Source organism: Hylaeus volcanicus, chromosome 2 (genome assembly GCF_026283585.1).
Source record: "Hylaeus volcanicus isolate JK05 chromosome 2, UHH_iyHylVolc1.0_haploid, whole genome shotgun sequence".
Classification (NCBI taxonomy): Eukaryota; Metazoa; Arthropoda; class Insecta; order Hymenoptera; family Colletidae; genus Hylaeus; species Hylaeus volcanicus.
The window spans coordinates 12,253,584-12,275,212 of NC_071977.1; the positions used below are offsets into that span (position 1 = coordinate 12,253,584).

Sequence of the window (21,629 nt, forward strand, 5' to 3'; positions counted from 1 at the left end):
ATGTGATATCGTGTAGAGACGCGAAGGTGCTATATCTCATTTACATAATTAAGGAATAATTTACATCTATTTTCTACTTTTCCGAAGAAAACCTTCGGCGCAACCACTCCTAGCCATTTACATTTATTTTTCATTTATTCGTATTTGCTTCTTTCTCCGTCACTCATACTGTACCTTAACCGTCGCCTAAGTTGCTGCGGCAGCACTGCCTCGAAGCCGTCGATGCTATACCTATCTGGAATTTACGACTTCGAGTTTCATTATTTATTAAATGAAACTTAATCTACGTGGAAGATGAGAAAACAAATTTTATTTGTCAGAGATAATTACATTTGTTTTTCTGTCTTAAAATTTGGAACACATTAAAAAAAATTAGAAACGCAAAGTACGAGTGTCACAAAACAATTTATACCTTTTTTTTTGTTAGTTACATCTTATTGTTGCATCACAGACGAGGTGTAAAAAACGTATACATTATCCGACAACTCATTTTGCGATAACCTGTAATCAACTAACAAAACTGATTCTTTCAATCGTTAGAATCACACAAGCATATATCGATTTATCGGTTTTTGACTCAATTTTGGCAGTGCAATGTATTTCATACTTTAACGATATTATGGTACAAAATATTTACAATTGCTTGAGAACCGGGAATTACTAATCAAGGCTGATGGCACTGTTTGTACCTGATACCTTTAACAATCTATCGGAACTCTTTGACAGACGTATCCTTTCCTCTGGTTTTAAAATTTCGGCTATTATCTTCTCATCGCTTCGTCGTTCTGGTTTGCGTAAAACCTCTTGCGTTTTATTATATTTTTGCGTCACGCAGGAATCGCCCCCTGCCACCTCGATAACGGCATCCAGTTGAGTTACTTGAATCTCAGAAAAAGTAATTCTTCCATTGATTTTACTTTCTGAAGGCACACGGGAGTTGGGTTCAGGTGGCGCGGAAATGGGAGGTCGCAATGATTTCTCGTCATTACCATCGTTCAATTTTAGTATGTTAGCCGGTTCTATGTAAAGCTGCATTAAAATATTTACATTAATTGCAAACTACAATTTAAATCGCGCTACTCTGTTTCCCCCATAAAATATGATGTAGACTTACTGCATCGAATTTAGAGTCCAGGAATAATTCTTGTAAAAATCGCCGTGCTGGCATTCTGTATGTACCACTGCCTAAACGAGCTGCTACGTCCGAAAACAAACAAGCGTCCTACAACGTAACATTATATATTAAGAAATTATTGTAGGTATACGTACTTTATTTTTATTCCTAAAACTGAATTTCTTGGTGTACCTGAAATTTTTCCGAATGAAGTTGTCGTAATCTAAGCAAGGTTTGCCGACTATGCCTGTACCATAGAGGATTTGCCATGCGCTGAGCATGTCTGATTATTACTCTGTCCAAGTAAAGTCATACATCATTAAAATTAGTATTATTTAATTTTTTTTAACATGTTAAACGTGTTAAATTAATCTTACCTTTGCAACTTAGCGTCTTGATCTGTAATCGAATCTCTGTTACTACTTTTTCCGGGGTGACATACTAAACATATACGACAATGGTCTGCATCTACGTCATACTCCGAACAAGACTCTTCATCCACTTCGGTCGATTCTATATCGGATTTAGGTACGTTGTCCGCTATAGTTCGGAAGGATGGTTGTGGCAGTTCCGGAAAAATAGTTATAAGTCTCTTTGGCAGGGCGATACCCATGTAAAATAAATTATCGTTACTATCTTCAGGAGGTGGAGGCGTCGAGGTGAGTACGTGATCCGCAATCCAGCTGCGAGATGAATCAAACTCTAATAAACTCTGCAACGAAAGTCGGCCATCTAAACTGTACATCTAAACAAATCAGATACAACAATGCTTAGTTACACGTTCCGTGAAATGAAAGATAAATTGATACGCTTACCTCTAAACTACTTTGAGAATAACTTGGCCTACGATGGCGCTGGAAGCTACGAAGTTTTGCATACCCTTCAGCATCTTGTTGGCTTAATCTTTGAATACTTGAAACAGGACTTGGTGTTTCTCCCCTTTCTCTGTAATGAAAGAAGATTATTAATGACATCACAGAATAAAAAAGATTTATTGAATTTTATTAATCAACAGAAATTTGGAAACAAGTCTTACGGTAGAGCATAGCGCCTGGCTTCAAGATCTGTAGCTGCACTTTCGGATCTATTTCTGGTTCTTCGAGCTACTGGTTCCGGTAACTCTGGTTTCCCGTCACTAAGACTTCGATGGTGTCGTTGTATGGGGATCGGACTTGGCGCTGAATACGTGCTAGTAGGAGGAACAATTGGCCAATGATCTCCACGTCTGTGTCTGACGCATGGCCAGTCGAAATTCAACAGTGCATCAGCACCTGCACGAGTGGTGCCAATAAGACTGAGACTATACATAGCTGTTGCTCGTACCGCGTAATACGGGCATGTCTCTGCCATGGACGTTATCAATTCTATAGTTCCTAAATGATTTAATTGTTCTACGCCAGCAGCCGATGTTCCAGCGTGGCCAAGAACCCACAATGCAGACTTCGCTCTTAAAATCTTTTTACTTAAACTAGTACCTTGCTCGTCTCGAGCTTTCAACTCCAATCTCCAACTCCTATCTGCAGTGACGCGTCTTGAATCATCTAGACTTGTCTTTCGACGAAGTTCGGCTAAGGAATCACCTTTTTGTAGGTTACACGTATCTATTACTTCCGCAGACTCGGAATCCATTATTGTCTCCAATCTATTCGATTCTACCGTTTCGTCTGTACCAGACTCCTCTGACATAACGCAACCATCATCGATTAATGAACAATTAGTTTTGGTACATCGCGAGTTTGATTCCGAATCCGTACCGCCTACTTCCATTCTGAATCGTTGAATAACTCGAGCGAAACGTTGTATTACATTTCGACGTAACAACAACTGCATACCCAGCTCGTGTTGTGCCAATTGTCCTATCAAGTGTGGCAAAACAAAAATATCTTGAGGTGTCATAGGAACGTTAGTTGTTCTCCTATGATAACTTCCAGTTTCATCTCTTTGACGACGCGTTAAGGAATCGTGTATTTCACCCTCTATTAAACCAACGTATCTTTCTGCGAAACCCCCTGGACAAATCCACTTTTCCAATTCTTCCGTGGGAGATGAAAGTGTCGTGAAACCTTGATGAAGAGAGTACAATCGAATTTTCAACAAGTAACCTTTGTCGCCTAATTCTTCGAGCCATTTACTCCAATCACGAGATTGACCTCCTTGCTGCAACAGAGCTTCTAAATACTTCGTTTCTTCGCAAGCTTCGTGCAACGCTTCTAAAGCAGTTAGTGCTACAGTTTTATTGGAATCCGATAACCGATCAGACAGTAACGTTATCGCCCAACGATAGGCATCGGCCATTCTGGCTCTCAGTATCAACCGAAGGAACTGTGTAGCGTATAGACGTGTATTGTCCGATGATGCTTCCGTAATAATCTTAGTCATTACTTTCCTATTAGATCCGTCTCTAGAATAATCTAAACTTGAGACTATTAGTTTAACGTAACAGTCATGATTAGTAGCTAAAGCTAAGTCTTGCAACTTTTCTAATAAATTAAACCCATTCAGGATTACAGTTCCTTTCGCCGAATGGCTCAAATGTCCAAGAAACAGGAAATACTTTTGACAACAAGTGGTAGACATATGACGAGGTGAAAATAAACACTCGTGAGCAGACTGAGCTGTTTGAACGCAAGTAATTTGCTCCGCGATATCTCCAATTAATTCATTTAATAGTTTCGTACCCTCGGGTTCGTGAAGTTCTAATAAACAGTTTAATAAATCACAACCAGCTAATGTTGCTTCTCGTGCTAAATTGGCATTTGTTGCTAGCTCTATTCTACTATATCCATTTGAACAAGGTTTAAAATAACGTACGAGCCTTTTCATGAACAACCTGTGATCGGAATCATGGAATATTCGCATCGTATCTTCTCGTGATCGTAATATAGATCGCACTACCGGCCAATTCCATGCGAGAGCATCTTTCGAACTGAGTACTTGAGCATCTTTTAAGAGAGGAGTAGTTGGCGATTCTCTACGCAGCCAATGCCTGCCCGACGTTCGTTGCCGTCTTGGTATGGTCGGCCTCAACCAAGTACCTGCTTGTAAAATTTTATCTAGAAATAGACTCGCAGGTGCTGGTCTTCGTCGCATCATAATATGCATTCGCTCCAAAATTGTTACAGCTGCTAAGGCCTGGTGCTTTCCAGCACTCGCGTGTTCCAATAAATTCGGTAAAGGAGGTGTAAGATCACATGCTTCTGGAGGCAATAGAGAATGTGCAAGATGCAATAACGCACCTAAAAGAACAGCAGCGCGTACAGAAATAAATGTATCGCTAGAAACAATAGTTTCCGCGAGAGCGTAATGGAGACCACATTCTAATAAAACGTAAACCAGCAACGCTAAATGTATTTCTGTAATATTTGGACAGCGTGACGATAAAGACGGTAAAATATATTTTCCTTCAGCCGCAACAAAGCCTTCTGACAATTTCCATGAATCACGCGTCCTACTAGGATCTACTGCTGCTAGAGCAACATCTGGCTCATCTGTCCATGTAGGTAAAGGTAGATTCAACAATTCATAAAGTAATTCTAGAACAGCGCGTCGTACTTCGAGTTGTTCAACATACAATATATCTGCTATAGCTTTTAATCCTGAGTTATCATCGGGTCGACAAAAATGTAGAACACCAGGATAAGATCTCAGTATACTCAATAATGCCAATTTACTTGCTGCGAATCTTTCTCGTTCTTCTTTTGTTCCGTCTATACTTAAAGAATGCAACTCGCAATAAGGAGCAGCAAAACATAAGAGAGAAACACTATTCCTGGTTTCGGGAGTATTTAATAACTTTAATAAGACTGCTACGACAGATTCTATTATAGCAGGGCTTTGTCCAGTCATAGCAGCTCTTCCAAGGGCACCAATGCCTCCACAGCTAATTAACAAATTTGAATTTAGAACTCCTAACTCGCAAAGAGTTGCCAAGAATGCTCGAAACGTTCCATCCTTTTCTTCGACTCCTCCGTTTGTCAGGCTTATTAAAGATCTTGCTAAAATTGGACTAAAATGTTTTGGAGCTAATACTAAAATTCTTCTAACAAGTCTAAGAGCTTGTAATCCTTCTGTTTCATTTCGTAAATTAATATCCATACTACGAGCAACAAAATATGGATATTGCAATTTATTAATTGCAATAACATCTTGTTCTTTCTTGAGCATATATCGTACTGCACGCAATGCGGCAGCACGAACTTGTGTGGCTTCATGAATGAGACCAACTCGTAGGCTAGAAAATTAAAAAATAATGTAATGATACACGATAATAATTCTATAATACTCATAATGAATACTCAAAAATTCTTACCAGCAAAATATATCGTCAGTGGCATACCCATATTCCGGTGAATCATTTTCACTAATTAACTTAACAATAGCATTAAGATATGCTAGTTTTTTTATGCTTGGAACATTGTGTCGCTGACAAAGGTTAGTCAAAATTTCTTTAATGTTTTCCTTCAGACCTAATGAAAAAATGCATTTCTAATAGTCATTAGAGATGTAGATATATTTTACAAAATTATTTGACTATGTATACAATAAAAATATATATTTCCTTATTTTCTGTAACAGTGTAGAACAAAAATAAGTTGCTTACTGTTACGTTGGAAAGCTTATGAATGCTGACATTAAAAAGTAATTTTCTATTATCCCTTAAAGACGGTTTACTTTAATTTGAAGTTGTTGTTTCTTGTATTACTTAGAAGAGACACCTATTGCAATGGAAGTTACAAAGATAAACATGCGTACAGTGAGTCACAAAGTTATTGGCATGAGCAACAATTTTATATAACTACTCAAAATAAACAGAAATTTAATATTTTTATAAATGTTTTAAATCAGTATTCCCAAAATAGGAGACTAACTATGGATGGTATCTTATAATGCACAGAGTACAGGAAAAAAAAGTTTTACTCCAGAAATATGTTGATAACTTCTCTTCTCCACTTTTTTCTATTAATGCATTCATCATTAGAAAAGAGAAAGAAACAAGTTTAGGTATCATAAATTAGTCAGTAATTGGAGAAGTGAAAAATTCTACAGAGATTAGAAATATTATGTACACAAGTTATGCAACAGTACAAAATATTATTGAAAGACACAAAAATATAAAACAGATTACGATAAAAGGAAATCACTTTAACATTGGAAAAGTTAAAGATACTCCAAACCAACAGTTCTTAGCGTTCGTTATGTCTGAGATTCCCTATTACACAACATCATTATGTTATAAGAAGACAGCATGAAAAACAACATTTTCAGCATAATACTTGCAACATGCCAATATTTGTGTCCAGCTTGAAGCACATTTACGATTATCTTGTTATTGTACAAAACATGAGTGAATTTTTTTTCTACATATTTGAGAATATGAGATAATAAAGTTATGTTACAATGAGAATCAAATGTGTGTTATGATTGTTTTTTTCACATTTACAACCAACTTCCTTCTGAGAATCGCTCTGTGCTAATATTTATGTTTGGCACTGTAATTGTAGACCTATGTGAGGTCATGTTATCAAGAGTACTGTGAGTAGAAAGTTGCAGATTACAGGTTAGGTTACTAACCTCTTGACAGATCGAGTTGCACGCAGCTGTCTTCAGTGTTTTGGTGGCCTATAAAAAGAACACATGAATAGAAAACGAGCGTAGTTTCGAAATAAAGAAACTGACAGTCAATGTTCAACATACGATGGCTCATACGAAGGTTTCTACCCCAAATCTTCCAACTAGGAATTGCCATTTCTTTACCGGCTGCTACCCACGATCACAATCAACACTTTTTGTCCGATTGTTACTGCTGTTCTTTCGCATAGCATATGACATTTTCATTGTTAATCCAATGCCCGAAGCACTATAAACGCACTACTGATAAATCAACTGTAACACGAGTCAAGGATTACATGAGAACGTTGCACTCGATCTACCGCACACTTTGAGAAATTTTTAGGTATCCTGAGAAAGTTGCAAGGGTCACGATAGACGTATAATCGACAAGCGAACACGCTTTTTCTGTTTCCTATTTCCCGTAAAGTTAACAAAACTTCTGTGTCAAGTCATGCGTTAAATATCATCCACGAACACGATTTTACACTAAACACGAATTCCATGGAGCGAGTACTTTATTTCTGAAGTAGCAACGTATTTTCCACTGTCTAAATATACAAGCGAAATACATGCGACACATTCGACTGGCGTGGTCGAGGTTCAACATGGTTCAACAGATCAAATTTTCAAACAACAATGTTGCACTCTCGTTTCATAGTTTAATTTCTTCGTTACAATTACATCCCCGGAACTTCCATGATTTTTTTTGGATGGCATTATATTCTTTTCAACGTTAATATTGATTTTATAACAGTAAAAATGGTCCTGTTTAAAAAAATGTTTTCGTTTGGTCATTGTTAGAATTTCATCCTATGATGTAAACATGATTCGAGTCATAAAGAAGAATTGATTATCAAATATTAAGTAACGGCAAATTGATTTCGTTTTATTGAAAGATTATAATATTTGTTAATAATCTTATTGGATTCGTAATATAGTTTATTTCTAGCGATTGTGTTTAGAAGTGAGCTTTCTCATCGTCCTTCAATCTTTATAGATGGCTACACTGTACTACGTGAATTTACGTGAATTAGCTTTCATCTTTCAACAATTCTATAGTGATCGGTTAAAGCGGTAGTTTCTTTAAATTTGAAAATAATGGCTTATGCGGTGGATAATTTGGTTCAACACAACATGGGTCCAGTTAATGATAATTTAGTTCCAGATTGGCTTCATTCGGAACAAAGTACAGGCGTAAGTTTCGATTAAACTTTGACATTAATATGTTTCTAGGTTAGAATGACAATGCAAACTTATGGGTATCTTCAATGAAAAATTCCTAATAATCTTAATAAATTACACGACATACATCTGTTTTCATAAATTTCGACGATTCTCTTACATACAATAATAATTTAATAATTTATGAAAGAGTATATTCACTTTGATATGCTCTAATATCTATCAATTATTATTTATTGATAGTATAAATTATTCGATTAATCATATAACTTTTTAAAAATTTTGTTAATTAGACATCAATTATGGCTTGTGAATTTAATGGAGGTGTTGTGATTGGAGCAGATTCTCGAGCAACTACAGGGTAAGAAATAAATCCTATTTAACCCTTGTCCAGATAATATAACAATAGTTGTATAACTGTTTAATATTCTTGCAGGGCTTATATCTCCAATCGCTTTGCTGATAAATTGACCAAAATCACAGACTACATTTATTGTTGTCGGTCTGGTTCAGCAGCAGACACTCAAGCTATTTCAGACATAGTCGCATACCATTTAGCACTTCACAAGTAAGTAGCTTATATGTATAATTAGTTCATATTTAATAGTAATTATTGTAAAAGACACAATTATATTTTTGTAGAATGGAATTAGGCATGGAGCCATTAGTGGAAACAGCAGCAAATGTATTCCGCGAATTGTGTTACAATTACCGGGATTCTTTAATGGCTGGAATCTTGGTGGCAGGATGGGACAGCCGTAAGGGAGGTCAAGTTTATAGTGTCCCCATAGGTGGCATGTGTGTACGGCAACCAATTTCCATTGGGGGGTCTGGTTCGACGTATGTGTATGGTTACATGGATTCTCAGTACAAACCAAACATGACAAAGGATGAATGTGTCAAATTAGTTGAAAATAGTAAGCAGTTAACACGCATGCCGATATGATTATCTAATAGTTTGATACTTATGGACTTCCTTGACTTTACAGCATTGGCATTGGCGATGTCTCGTGACGGTAGCAGCGGCGGTGTCATTCGAATTGGTGTTATCACGGAACAAGGAATTGACAGAAAAGTTATACTGGGCAACGATTTGCCACGCTTTTATGAGGGTTGAACATCTTTATGTTCAGATGTTATTCATAAATTATATTGTATAGCACCAAAAATCTTGTACCGATTATGTCGAGTTTCTTAATTAAATCTAAACAAAAGGACACCTATTTTACTATTTCTCGTTAATTTTGTGTCGTCCCAAAATTAAACTAATACGTTAGTACAGTCTTTAAAGAAGTCTTTACACGTTGTAACAAATCCGATAAATAATTTATTGATACCCGAAAATCATTTCGGGAGCCTCGCTAAATCGCGATCGTTAGTGTGACCAAACACATCTACACGACTACAACTATATCTAGGTCGTATTATCCACTTACGATTCACTCCGATATATACCCGGTCGTTTTAACTTCGTACTTAATGTCCATTGTCGGTTTAATGAGAAAATTGTCACAATGGCACAATCATGATGTGTGCAATCGGATCGAGCCGCTTCGGGCTTTTGGCTCTTTTCAGATGAACTGTCACGGTAGTTGTAGTCGGTCTTCCGTGATACCCTCTGCGACCTTCTACGGTCAGCACGCATCACACAAACGTGTCGCATTGTTAGTAATTCTTTTTATCTAGTTCTCGTGTAAATATAAATACATTCTTCTTTAATGTGTACATCCTGTGTAAAAACGCATCGTTTATACATTTTGTAAAGCAACTTTTATATCAATTTCGGTTCGCTGTTTTCGCAAATGTATCCAAGTGGAAGTAGCGGAAGTCCACTTCTCCGTAATCTCTTTTGATAAAGAAGTTTTAATGGACAAAACAATTCTCAAGTACAACAATTACGGTATGTGCGATATTTAATTTATTATTATTATTAATATTCGTAGTTCATAGATAGTAGGTTCATCTCTAGTTAACGCAAACGTTGTATTAAGATTTTATCCTGAATATCAACCAGGATCGAAATGTTTAAATTCAGCTAAACTAGCTCGAATTGTTTTATGCATTACGTTCGTTATTCCGTTTTATCATCAATTAAATTCGATTAATTGCCGTGAGGACAGAACGGAAGTCGTAACGCAAAGCGCCCAGAGGCGTTGTATCTGAACTCAAGATTCCGTTTTGTAACATAATGACCGCGGAGGGTACCTTGGAGGACCGTCTACCAACATGGTCGCAGGATGTGCCTACGGTCCAGGAAGTGAGCGAAATGATGAGAAGTTTCGGAATGTGGGACTACCTGGTTTTCGCGTTCATGCTGATGACCTGTGGCCTAGTTGGGATTTACTTTGGTTTCATTAAGAAATCGTCAGGGGAGGACGAATACCTCGTGGGTGGAAGAAACATGAAGACCTTCCCCGTCAGTTTGAGTCTAATAGCCAGCTTCATATCTGGTAGGCCCTTGCTTCTAATCACACTCTTTTAGCTGAGTATAAAAATTAATCAACATTAACTTAAAATGAAGACATAAAATCAGTAGCTTAAGCTACCAAATTTGGAATCTAAACTACAGTTATAGTTTTAATCGTGATTTTTATTGTGATTTCTATTCTGATAGATTAAAATTGTAATTGTTTGAAGCTCGAACTTTAAAGAACGAGTAGTATAATGTATCGTAAGTTAGATTCTGGAAAATATTAGGCGTAGAAATTAATTCTATAGCTTTCTAAGATAAACATAGCATTTGTTTATACAGAAGAAGTAGTGGAACTTTTAATCTTCCCTCACACATTCCGGGAGAAAACTAAAGTGGAGAAGTTAGTTGGAAAATGAAATGTTGAATCAAATATTTCTATTTAAACTAGAGTTACAAATAATTCGATGCAAAGGCACGATATTAATTTCTACACTTAATAATTGTCGAGTAAATAGCATGATGTATGGCAACATTTTTTGAATAATTTTGTTGCTTAATGTACAATAGATCCGTGAATTATTATTGCAATAACAGGAATCTCATTACTGGGTACACCGACGGAGGTTTACATGCATGGTACCAGCTACCTTTGCATATGTTTTGGGGTAATCATCGTCGGTTTTGTGATGTCTGGAATATATTTACCTGTCTTCCATGAACTTAGACTGACAAGTACCTACGAGTACCTCGAGAAGCGATTTAATAAAAAGATTCGAATTCTGGGATCGGTGCTTTTCTCGATCAGCGTCGTAAGTCATTGATCAATTCGACGATAAGCAAAAATCTAAATACACCTAACCCGTGATTTAGACGGTACTCTTTTTACACAGTTTTCAAAATGATGGATTACTAAAAATTTAAGTAATAATGAATCGCTCCTTAAGGGGAGAGTCTGGCCCAGCTAATGTATTTTTCTAATGCATATAATTTCTAGATATAATTAATTTTTGTTATTGAAACTTTTTTTACATATAAAGGGATAATGTTCAAAGAATAATAATAATATATATTATATATATATATAACGGCCGACATGTATCGTTCATTTTCATGTTTTTTGCCGCTATTTTTGCAATTAACAATTAACAATTTTTGTTTGCAAATTGAGGTTCATACGCATTTTACGTACCTACTAAAGAAAAAAATTTTCTGATTTTACCTATCAGATGTTTTCCCAGGGCTCCACATATCCCACCGTTTTGACCGAATCCTTTCCTTGCGACTACTATGTATATCTATATATGTGTACATTAAAATTAAATCTACACTGTCAAATTTTCTTCTTTGAACGTCCCTTTATATGGAAAACAAGTTTCAATAACAAAAATTAATTATATCTGGAAATTATATGCATTCGAAAAATACATTAGCTGGACCAGACTCCCCCCTTAAAAATAAAAAAAAAAATCCATAGAAACTAAAAATTATAAATGTATAAGATATAGTAACAATGTATCTCTTATTTCATGAATGGAGTGATACCGTGTTCATCTTTCATTTGTATTTTAACTCTATTTTACGTCTGAATTAATTTATTCTATTCTAGATTTACTTTATCCTTATACGGATATCCTGTAAATATATTTACATAGTATTTTGTTGATAATATCCACCGTGTGCGTCAGGGGACAGGTGTATAGATAGGTTCGCTTCAATTCTAAACATCTACAAAAATTCATTCCTTATCCTTTTAGATGACATGGCTTCCTATCGTTATTTACGTACCTGCCCTAGCTTTCAATCAAGGTATCGTACATACGTTGTGTAATTATACCAATTATTAATACAAGAAATTTAATGCTCGTATGGATCTTCTTCAGGCCTTTCAGTAATACTCAATAATAAAATAGTTATTTTTATAGTATAAAACCAAAATAGATAACGTATATGACAGAATATATTTTAAATTCCGATTTTGACAAACGCTTGTTTATCTTCTACGTTATATTTGATTACATAATAACATTCGGTATCTCTGATGAAAAGAAAAAATAATAATAGCGTAACTTTCAGTCACTGGGGTGAATGTGCACATAGTGACTCCGTTCGTGTGTATCGTGTGCATTTTTTACACCTGCGTGGTAAGAAATTATTCTGTAAATTCAGATGAAAATTATATCATCTCTTTTACGTTGTTATTGTAAGCCATGTGAAAATTACTCGTCAACGATGCATTTTGCCGATTAGGGTGGTTTACGCGCGGTGGTGTGGACCGATTTCATTCAAGCCTTCATAATGTTCGGTTCTATGCTATTGATCGTTATCAAGGGGACGAACGACGTGGGTGGATTATCATTGGTGTTGAGGAGAAATCTGGAATCTGGAAGGCTCGAGTGGCCCACGTGAGCATCGTACCAAGTAGACCATGGATGTTTATACAAATTTCAAATTTTTATGTTGATTCTCTATTGAAAATATTTTTGTTATATTATTTTAAACGTTTCAAATATATATTGTTATCGGACCCTTTCCTAAGCTGATGACACCGTTTTTAATTTGTACAATTATTTAATAGGACAGATTGGAATCCTCTTACGAGGCACACAATTTGGTCCCTAGTGATTGGTGGTTTCGTTCACTGGTTGCAAATATCCGCTATCAATCAAAATATGATACAGCGATACCTCGCGTTGCCCACGTTGGGATCGGCTAGAAGGTACGTCGACTTTCTATAGATTTCTGTCTGACAATGTTTCTCAAACTTTACTCTAGAATTGACTATTATTTTTTAAATACATCTCTCGCTTGCTTTTTAAAAAAGTGTATTCGACATAAAAAGCTTCAAACTATTTAATTTAAACTTCATACATCGTTCATTGAAGCATATCTCTTGATAGTATCAGGTTGTCCCAAAAGTTTCTTCCATTTCATTAATAAGTAATACGTACACAATATTTTATGTCTAATGTTACATTATTAAATTGCGTACGATTCATTTTGCTCCATTACTGTTATACAATATTAACATCTAATAGATTAGGTTGTCTATTTATATAAACACTATCACAGAAAATAATTGAGTGCAAGTCATGGAAGAAGCTTTGGGGACAATCTAATATTTAATAGTAAAATCATTTTTTTTTTTTTATTGAATAATCTTAAGAAATTATGTTTTTTATTTTGTAATCTGAAAATAAATGATGGCAAATGAGAAAAATTTCTTTTTAAATGGATTTCTTTTTAAATGGCAAATGAACAAGTGAAATAAATATTTTACAAACTAGAGTTGTAAATAATTGAATACAGAGGCACAGAATTAATTTCTATACTTAATATTTATACAAACATTCTCCAGGGATTAGGTGGATCCAATCAGTGGTTCACCTCAGTTTCAGAAACATTGACGTATAAAATAGAATTTTACGAATATTACAATAAATAACGGGATATATGGAATTGTTCGTTTCTAGAGCACTCTGGTATTTCATAGTCGGAGTCTTGATTTTAATGGGAACATGCGGATACGCGGGAATGTTAATATATGCCTGGTATCATGAGTGTGATCCACTTACGACCAAGGTAATAACCGCAGCTTCACTGATAGTTCAATTTCACAACGCATCGCGAAGTGGAAGTATCAGATTTCACATTCAATAGGCATCGCCTATATATCTAATATTGAATACTTAAAAATAACAAGCTGACAATTGTGCGATATTCCTTTATCTTTATTACTTGCAGTTTCTTTCTTTCATTTGTAAAATTAGAATATCGTATTTAACGCTTCAACTATTTTTCGTTAATTTAAATTTGAAATTTGTCAAATCGACAATAAAATAATTCAATGTCGATATAGCTAGCAGGTGCGAAGGACCAATTACTACCACTGCTCGTCATGAACATATTAAGAGACATGCCAGGACTTCCGGGTCTCTTCGTCGCTGGCGTATTTAGCGCAGCTTTGAGGTAAGCTTCCCAAAAATGCAAATAATTAAAGAAAATTAGGGGCAAATACAATAACTTCCCTGTAAATCGGGAAGTTAATTAACTAAATTCTTAAAGCGAATTATTTCAAAGAATCACTCTCTTATTTTCATCTCTTTTTATATTGTACAAAAAGTTGATTTCAAAGAATAATTCTGATTATTATTGAATTATTTGATGCTTGTATACGTCAAGGAATAATTCTAATTATTATTCATTTGAAAAGTGTTTTCTGTGATACCTGATTAACGCTCGATATTCATCTTTCCCCTCGACTTTAGCTCTCTGTCCACTGGTTTAAACTCCATGTCCGCGGTGGTGCTGGAAGACTTCGTGAAACCCTTCAGGAAGACACCATTTACTCCTAAAGTGGCAGATACTTTAATGAAACTCACGGTGGTCGTTTTAGGGATAATTTGCGTGGCACTCGTGTTCGTTGTCGAGAAAACGGGGTCCCACGTTTTGCAGGTATTGCTTGCGTGTCAGAGATGGATAAAATTCTCATTTAAATAACGAATTTCAAATAATTTTCAAGTTGCATGAATAACTTTTATCTGAATACTGTGGGTGGTGAAATTATCGGTACACATAGTAGATTGTTCAAAAGGGTGCTTTAGGATTTCATTATTCTAATAAGACACATATCTGATTCGTATTAATATAAATAAATGGCAATACACCACAAACGGTGCGGAATATGTCGGATTTATATTAATCATTATTTATATATCCGTAGGAGTTAATATAAATAATATATTCCATTCATATAAGTACTAATAAATACTTATATTAATATGAATCACATATATGAATAAATTCTACTGACAATCGTATTTCATTATTAAAAATGAAAGTGTTAAAGTCCCTTTTCGAAAATCTTTTGCATTCTAATAAACTCGAAGCTACCCTTCAGTTCAATACACGTTACGTATAAATCCAAGTGAAATTCTAGCCATCTCTGGTTCAAATGCACAATTGAAGAGAGCTTTTATCTGAAATACAGTATGTTTCAGTTGTCAACGAGCTTGGCGTCCATTACCAGTGGTCCTTCTCTCGGTATTTTCAGCATGGGTGTCCTCTTGCCATGGGTGAACGCCAATGTATGCTGAAATATAATAAATAATTAGTGTTAATCCATCACGCAAGTTTACATGCATTATGCTAAATTTAGGGTGCTCTCATCGGTGGCCTTTCCGGTTTGGGCTTCATGGGATGGATCAGTCTTTCAGCTGAAACAGCGATCGCCAGTGGGAGATTGAAGTAAAATTTCTTAGAATTAGAAATCATAATTTTATTACAGTGGGTGTAGAAAGTATTCGTACACCGATCAATTTCCAAAAAAACTATGTAAAATTGTAATTTATTAACTTATTTTTTTATAAACAATGACATTCTACATATTCTCGGAAATCTCTAGAATAGATAGATTACAAAAAAAAATAGCTACTTATGTAAGTTGCGAAATTAACAAGAAAAAGACAATTAATCGATAGAAATATTGAAGCAATAAGTATTCGAACAAATGTTAAATTTTCAAAACTTCATTAAAAAGAAACATGAAATTTACATTAATTTATAAATAATTAATACTTTGTGGGATTTCATTTTGATTTTATAATTGCTGCAACTCTTATACTATATTCTAACAATTATGAATATTTATTGTTTCCATATTTCTACCAATTTTTCGTATTTTCTTGTTAATTTCGCAAATTATATAAACCAATAACTGTTGTTTGGACTATATCTATTCTAGAGATTTCCGAGAATATGTAAAATATCATTGATTATAAAAAAAGAAGTTAAGAAACTACAATTTCACACAAAAGTTTTTTGGGAAATTGATCGATGTACGAATACTTTCTACACCCACTGTATTAACATGTGTGCTTATTTTTCGAAAGAAATTTGACGTACTGGTAGTCCGAAAAGGTGTGTGCTTATTACATCCAAAGATTTCGATCAACATGTTTCCCATTTAATGGAATTGAATAATAACACCTATCAAGAAATGGAGACAATTAATAAAACACAAGCTTTTAACTTTTAATAAAAGTACAACATGATTACAATTGAAAGATTGAAGTAAGATTTAAAAAAATAAAAATCCTAAAGGTCCCTTTGGAAAACCCTTTACATACATATATTATCGATCATTTTCCTTATTGTTTAATTCCATTGAAGGGAATTGAAGTACAATATGTTGGCTCTGGTTTCAACGAAGATATGCATGGAATAACAATACGTCTAATTTCTATCGTAATATTGTATTTTTTAGTAATAAATAATAAATACTTTCCAATAGGTTCGACGAGAAACCCGTCACGACGGAAGGGTGCTATTACTCCTTTCCTCAAGTAGAGAATCTGTTGCTGTTCGATCCTCCAGATTCGATTTTGGAGGACGACGATTTTCTCCCGTAAGCTTTCCGAAGTATTCCACTGGAAAACCAATTTCTGAAAAGAGGAGTGCCTCGATATATATATGTGTATACATATATGTGCAGTATTATCCTAATAATATATATATATATAACAAATTTTTCAGAGAACCTTTAGCGTTGTATCGTCTCAGTTACCTTTGGTACACCGTGACAGGTGCATTGGTGACGATGAGCGTTGGCCTTGCTGTCAGTCTTATCTCGTCAGAAAATGTTGAAAAGCTGGATCCGATGCTGCTGGCCCCGATCATACGAAAATTCTTGAAAACGTCCAATAAAGAAGTTGAACCAGTTGAGGTAGGCAATACTTAATACTTCGATTTGATTCGATTCGATTTCTGATCTGAAAAATACATTTTCTCTTGTTAGTTAAATCGTTGTTGCTTAAAAAAGAAATTTTTATCTGAAAGTGTTGCTTTTCTCACTTACAGCCTGGAAGCTTAGACGTTGGTCTTGAGGTACGAAGAACCAGGGGGGAGGGCACGACCGAGAGCGTATCATTGGTCTGACCTTGACCGACGGTTATTGATGTTGATCGAATCAGAGGTCGACAAACCGTAAGCGACGAAAGTGTTTGGTTGACAAGCTGAAATATTAAATTAGCCGTGCCCGGAATATAACATAAGTTAGGCCAATCATGAAATGTAAGGCACGAAATGACTCGTGCAGAGCTCGAACAAGTGGAACGCTGACGAACAAGACCGAGCTCATGATTACATGTAGTCTAATCACTTTAGATTCGATTACGGTGGTATTTTTGTCGAGCTGACTTTCCGCGTATACATTTATTCGGTCGTAGAAATTAATTTTTCATAGATTTCTTAAAAATAGGCGTTATTACCCACTTGAGGAACAAATAAATGGACTCTTGTTTTGCTTTAGTCGCGTGTACACAAGCCAATGCAATTTTTACCCGTAAATCAATTTTGACGAATGTATATGTTGGCTCACTTTAATGTTGTACATTTCTTTCACTCTAAAAGGTATTGTGTTCGTAAGTAATGGTAATTTTGATATAAAAGCAAAGGTATACGTACGTGTCAATATCCGTCGAGAGGTTGAATATAGAGATAAGAAACTTACTGCCTAACAATTTAAATTAAAACCTTCCAGCATTAATAAATAGGAATAAATGAGTAACTAGGAATACAGATACATTAATCTTCGTACCAACAATAACTTAAAAAATTTCAAGCCATTCTAACTATTGACTATAATAAAACTTATAATGCAAGAATAATAAAAATGCCTTGACTATAAGAAAAATATAACAAAAGAATATGGAAAAAATCAGTTTGGTAAAATATTGTAATAGTATCCTGTACATTTTAGTCTAAAGTGATTAGGTTATTAATCATCCAAATTCTATCGACGAAGAATTGTTTGATACCGAATATAAACAGGAATAAAAAGAAGACGATATACGTGTTTGCTTGTTTTTTTCTATTTTTTACATTTACCCATAGATCTAGTATATTTCATACGTGTATTTCAACGTTGACGAAGATGTACAAAGACAAAATATATGTGTATACATATATGTGCAGTATTATCCTAATAATATACTAGCTTTCTTTTTAGAGACGTTGTACTTTCACTGGAAAAATGTGTAACATTCAATGCGAGAACGATGAAACTTTCCCAACGTGTTTTTCCTTCGCTTCCATTGTTCCTTGTGCGCAAAGGAAAAAAGAAAAGTAAAGAACAAAGGCGCACAGCTTTTTTTCGGGTGGTGAGAGAATTGTACCTGTAAATGTATATTGTATTTCCTCTGCATTAACGAGTCGACAAGCTGATGGTTAACCATGAGATATATTTTATTCGCAGAAAAGAAAATGGTGTACTAAAATTATAAATAATCTGAAGTTGTAAAAGAGAAGGAAATGTTCATTTGGAAATACACACAGTCCGCGAGACTTGATTATTATATTATTTTACTCATTCTAAAAAAAAAACAAAAAAAAAACTATATTCTTCTTGTATAAATCGTCACCAAAGTATTAATGAAGCATTTTCCTTATGCATAAATTATTTCTTTATGTTTTATTTAGCATGGGTTTATTCAAATGACCCAAGCCAACGATTAATATTTCTCTACCGAATGACTGAATACTCAACTTCGTATCTTTACGTTGAATAGGATCTATCATTTTACAAAACTAGAATTAATTAATTTGTGGTGAAATAGAACACAGTATAAGAGAAAATAATGATCGCGTTCAACTAAGAGTCGTGGACTGTATCATCACACGTGCCTGAAAGGAATGCCAGAAAAATATTCACTCTACGGTCACTGTAATGTTTAATATATTGCTATTACTATTATTACGCCTTTACAATACAAGCTTGTCGTGTAACAAATATTTTAAGATCACTTTTACTGACTGCAGAAGCATTCGCGAATCGCGTGACTCGTGCAGTTTCTATTTATTTATAGAGTTGAGCATCGGATTACACAAAGATTTCGATGTTAATATACAAATCGTCCGGAGAATATGTTTGCACGGATTAATCATGTCAATGTTTATTCACTTTCACGTATAAAAAATTAGGCAGGAATGTGATCAGAACACGAGGGTGTTCTGATGCTTTGTGGATGAGGAAGACGACAAACTGCACGAGTATCGTTCGTTTCCATGAATCGCAATGTACAATCTAATTATAAACGTGTTGCGTGTAACAGGTTTTTATCAATTATGTGTCAAGCGCAACGTGTGTCTCGTGATGATGGTATTTCGGATCGGTATGATTAATTTTGCTAAAAGAAAAGTGCTCGTTACACGATTTAAACCAATCGTTCGATTGAAAATTGAATTGATAATTTTGTTTGTAGTAAGGACCGTTCATATACTCTTTATTTAACGACGTTTCGTTTTTTAAGCTTAACAAACAGCTTAAGGTAGTCGGTTCGAGATAGTAACGTTCGAAAGTATGGCTTATCGAATTTAAAATAGAAGATAGTCGAAGCAGTTAGTTAAAAATCACCAATTGGTTCGAGGAATGATTGTGACAATTTTTTACCAAGTTCCTCCATTGCATTTTCATTTAAAATTGAAAAATTTCACGCGTACGTTTCACGAGGCCTATGCTAGGATAATAAAATTTCGATATCATTTTTCATAAAATTGTTGTGGTCAATTTAAATCTAAATAGATTCACAGTGGTACATATTTAATCACGGCACAATCAAGTGAAGTTTTGTTAAAATCAACTACCTTAAACAAAAAGGATTTCCAATCGATGACTACGAGCATAGAAAAACATAATGCACACTGCTGTGTGATAATAGTGAGTAAAGAATATATGAATTATGTAACTATCAAAGTAATTATTAACTTCATGTTCGTTTATCGTAAAGATCGAGAACAGAAATATCAATTCGTGAATTTTCAACAATCGGTCGTTGTTAGCTTACGTTGCTAACGCGTTAATTGTTCGATTAAGTAACAAAACTAAACGTAAATGTCATTTAAATGTACCTATTACCGTTGAAATGTCATCTGTAAATATCATCAGTAAATAAATATGAAGTATCAATTAGGAGTTACGCTAAAATTCTTACAATACTGCAAGTGGAAACGGAAAGGACGAAGTACAAGTAGATGATTAACAAGTAAACTTAAAGCTATCTTATTATCTTCGTTACTCGTAACTATAGTTAATTTTTTCTTTCCTCAAGATTCTGGCACTTGAAACGTTAACAAAACGTATGAAAAGACCATTATCTTAAAACTAGGAAAAAGTATAAACGTGATTAAAGTACGCGCGCAAAGAGTATATGTAAAAAAATATTATTTTTTTTTTGTACTTACAGAATAAACGCTCCTGGCACGAAATATTATCTTTTTATATATTCATAAATCGTAGATCGACGTTCTAAATTGTAAATCCAAATATTAACGCGCATTCGAAATGAAATAAATAAATAAATACACATTTAAACGTAAACATGTGTCATTTATTTATTTACGCGTACAGATACTCGAGATGATTACTTGTGTGGAAAATCGCAAATATTTTGTGCCGACGCAACGCAATTTTTGTTATTAATTTCAATATAACTGTCGCTACTTTAACGATAATAATAATTACTAAATATACTGTACGAATTATCGCTAAAAATGTCACTAGACAAATAATATATATTGTTAATAATAAAAGACGAAATTATGGGTGATAATTCGAGCAACGAGGAAAATTATTTTATTTCAACTTTGCAAAGCTTTGGAATGTTCTTTCTGCGTTGCTCAAACTATAAACAATAATTTTGTCTTTTAGTATTCCCTATCCTGAGCAAAAGAATAACTTATCTTCCTTTGATAATTACTAGTAATTATTTCTATGAATATTAACGGAAAATTAAGCAGTCGGTAATCCATTTAGGGGATACCAAAGTATTTGAATTTGAATTGTATTTAAAAAAAAAACGAAAAAATTAATTAATACAGTACCGATGCCCCTGCTTCTTTCTTCGAGATATAGCCACCTCTAAGAATTTCATGTGTAAACAAAGGATGTTTCCTTGAACTGAAGATAATTCAGAAAAAATTCCTGTAAATAACTGTTGTTGATTCATTATTTGGACAATAAGAAATCTGAATTAAACAATTCATGCTTCACACTAAACGAATAACACCACTATTGGTATTTCAGCTTTTGACATTTTTTCAAACAACTAAATCTATTTCAAACATTGTAATACACAATCAGTAGTTTGATTACCATACTACTGATTACTATGATTGTAGCCGATTAATTAGAAGAAAAATTATCTGAATAACTGTTCAATCGAATGCAGACAGAGTTTCTTTTTATAACTACACATTCCTCCTCAAGGTGACATCCTTCTTGCATGAAATTTCCAACGTCAACGACGCAATTACTTT

General features: G+C 34.4%; 3 protein-coding genes across 4 annotated transcripts; 2 read left to right on the top strand and 1 right to left on the bottom strand.

Moving 5' to 3' along the window:
• Window positions 1–288: 288 nt before the first annotated feature.
• LOC128872164 (rapamycin-insensitive companion of mTOR) lies at window positions 289–7,599 on the bottom strand. 2 transcript variants are annotated; one of them, XM_054114582.1, is made up of 9 exons: window positions 6,809–7,599; window positions 6,686–6,733; window positions 5,424–5,580; window positions 2,151–5,345; window positions 1,930–2,059; window positions 1,492–1,826; window positions 1,307–1,409; window positions 1,115–1,222; window positions 289–1,029 (listed from the first exon to the last, which is right to left on the bottom strand). In XM_054114582.1, the coding sequence occupies exons 1-9, from the start codon at window positions 6,858–6,860 to the stop codon at window positions 661–663; spliced, it is 4,497 nt and encodes a 1,498-aa protein (XP_053970557.1). In that variant the 5' UTR covers window positions 6,861–7,599; the 3' UTR covers window positions 289–660. The 2 variants fall into 2 exon arrangements, with proteins under 2 accessions (XP_053970557.1, XP_053970556.1); XM_054114581.1 differs by having other exon boundaries at window positions 1,492–1,859.
• A 130-nt stretch (window positions 7,600–7,729) lies between these two features.
• LOC128872170 (proteasome subunit beta type-6) lies at window positions 7,730–9,129 on the top strand. The gene is made up of 5 exons (XM_054114604.1): window positions 7,730–7,918; window positions 8,200–8,267; window positions 8,343–8,474; window positions 8,549–8,823; window positions 8,896–9,129. The coding sequence occupies exons 1-5, from the start codon at window positions 7,823–7,825 to the stop codon at window positions 9,021–9,023; spliced, it is 699 nt and encodes a 232-aa protein (XP_053970579.1). The 5' UTR covers window positions 7,730–7,822; the 3' UTR covers window positions 9,024–9,129.
• A 341-nt stretch (window positions 9,130–9,470) lies between these two features.
• Window positions 9,471–19,556, top strand: LOC128872167 (sodium-coupled monocarboxylate transporter 1-like). Its single transcript, XM_054114599.1, has 15 exons — window positions 9,471–9,806; window positions 10,027–10,356; window positions 10,914–11,128; window positions 12,074–12,125; window positions 12,393–12,460; window positions 12,567–12,721; window positions 12,895–13,035; window positions 13,790–13,898; window positions 14,176–14,285; window positions 14,585–14,771; window positions 15,317–15,403; window positions 15,475–15,563; window positions 16,609–16,722; window positions 16,851–17,040; window positions 17,175–19,556. Exons 2-15 carry the CDS (start codon window positions 10,095–10,097, stop codon window positions 17,250–17,252), a joined length of 1,857 nt encoding a protein of 618 aa, XP_053970574.1. The 5' UTR covers window positions 9,471–9,806; window positions 10,027–10,094; the 3' UTR covers window positions 17,253–19,556.
• The last annotated feature ends 2,073 nt before the right edge of the window (window positions 19,557–21,629 follow it).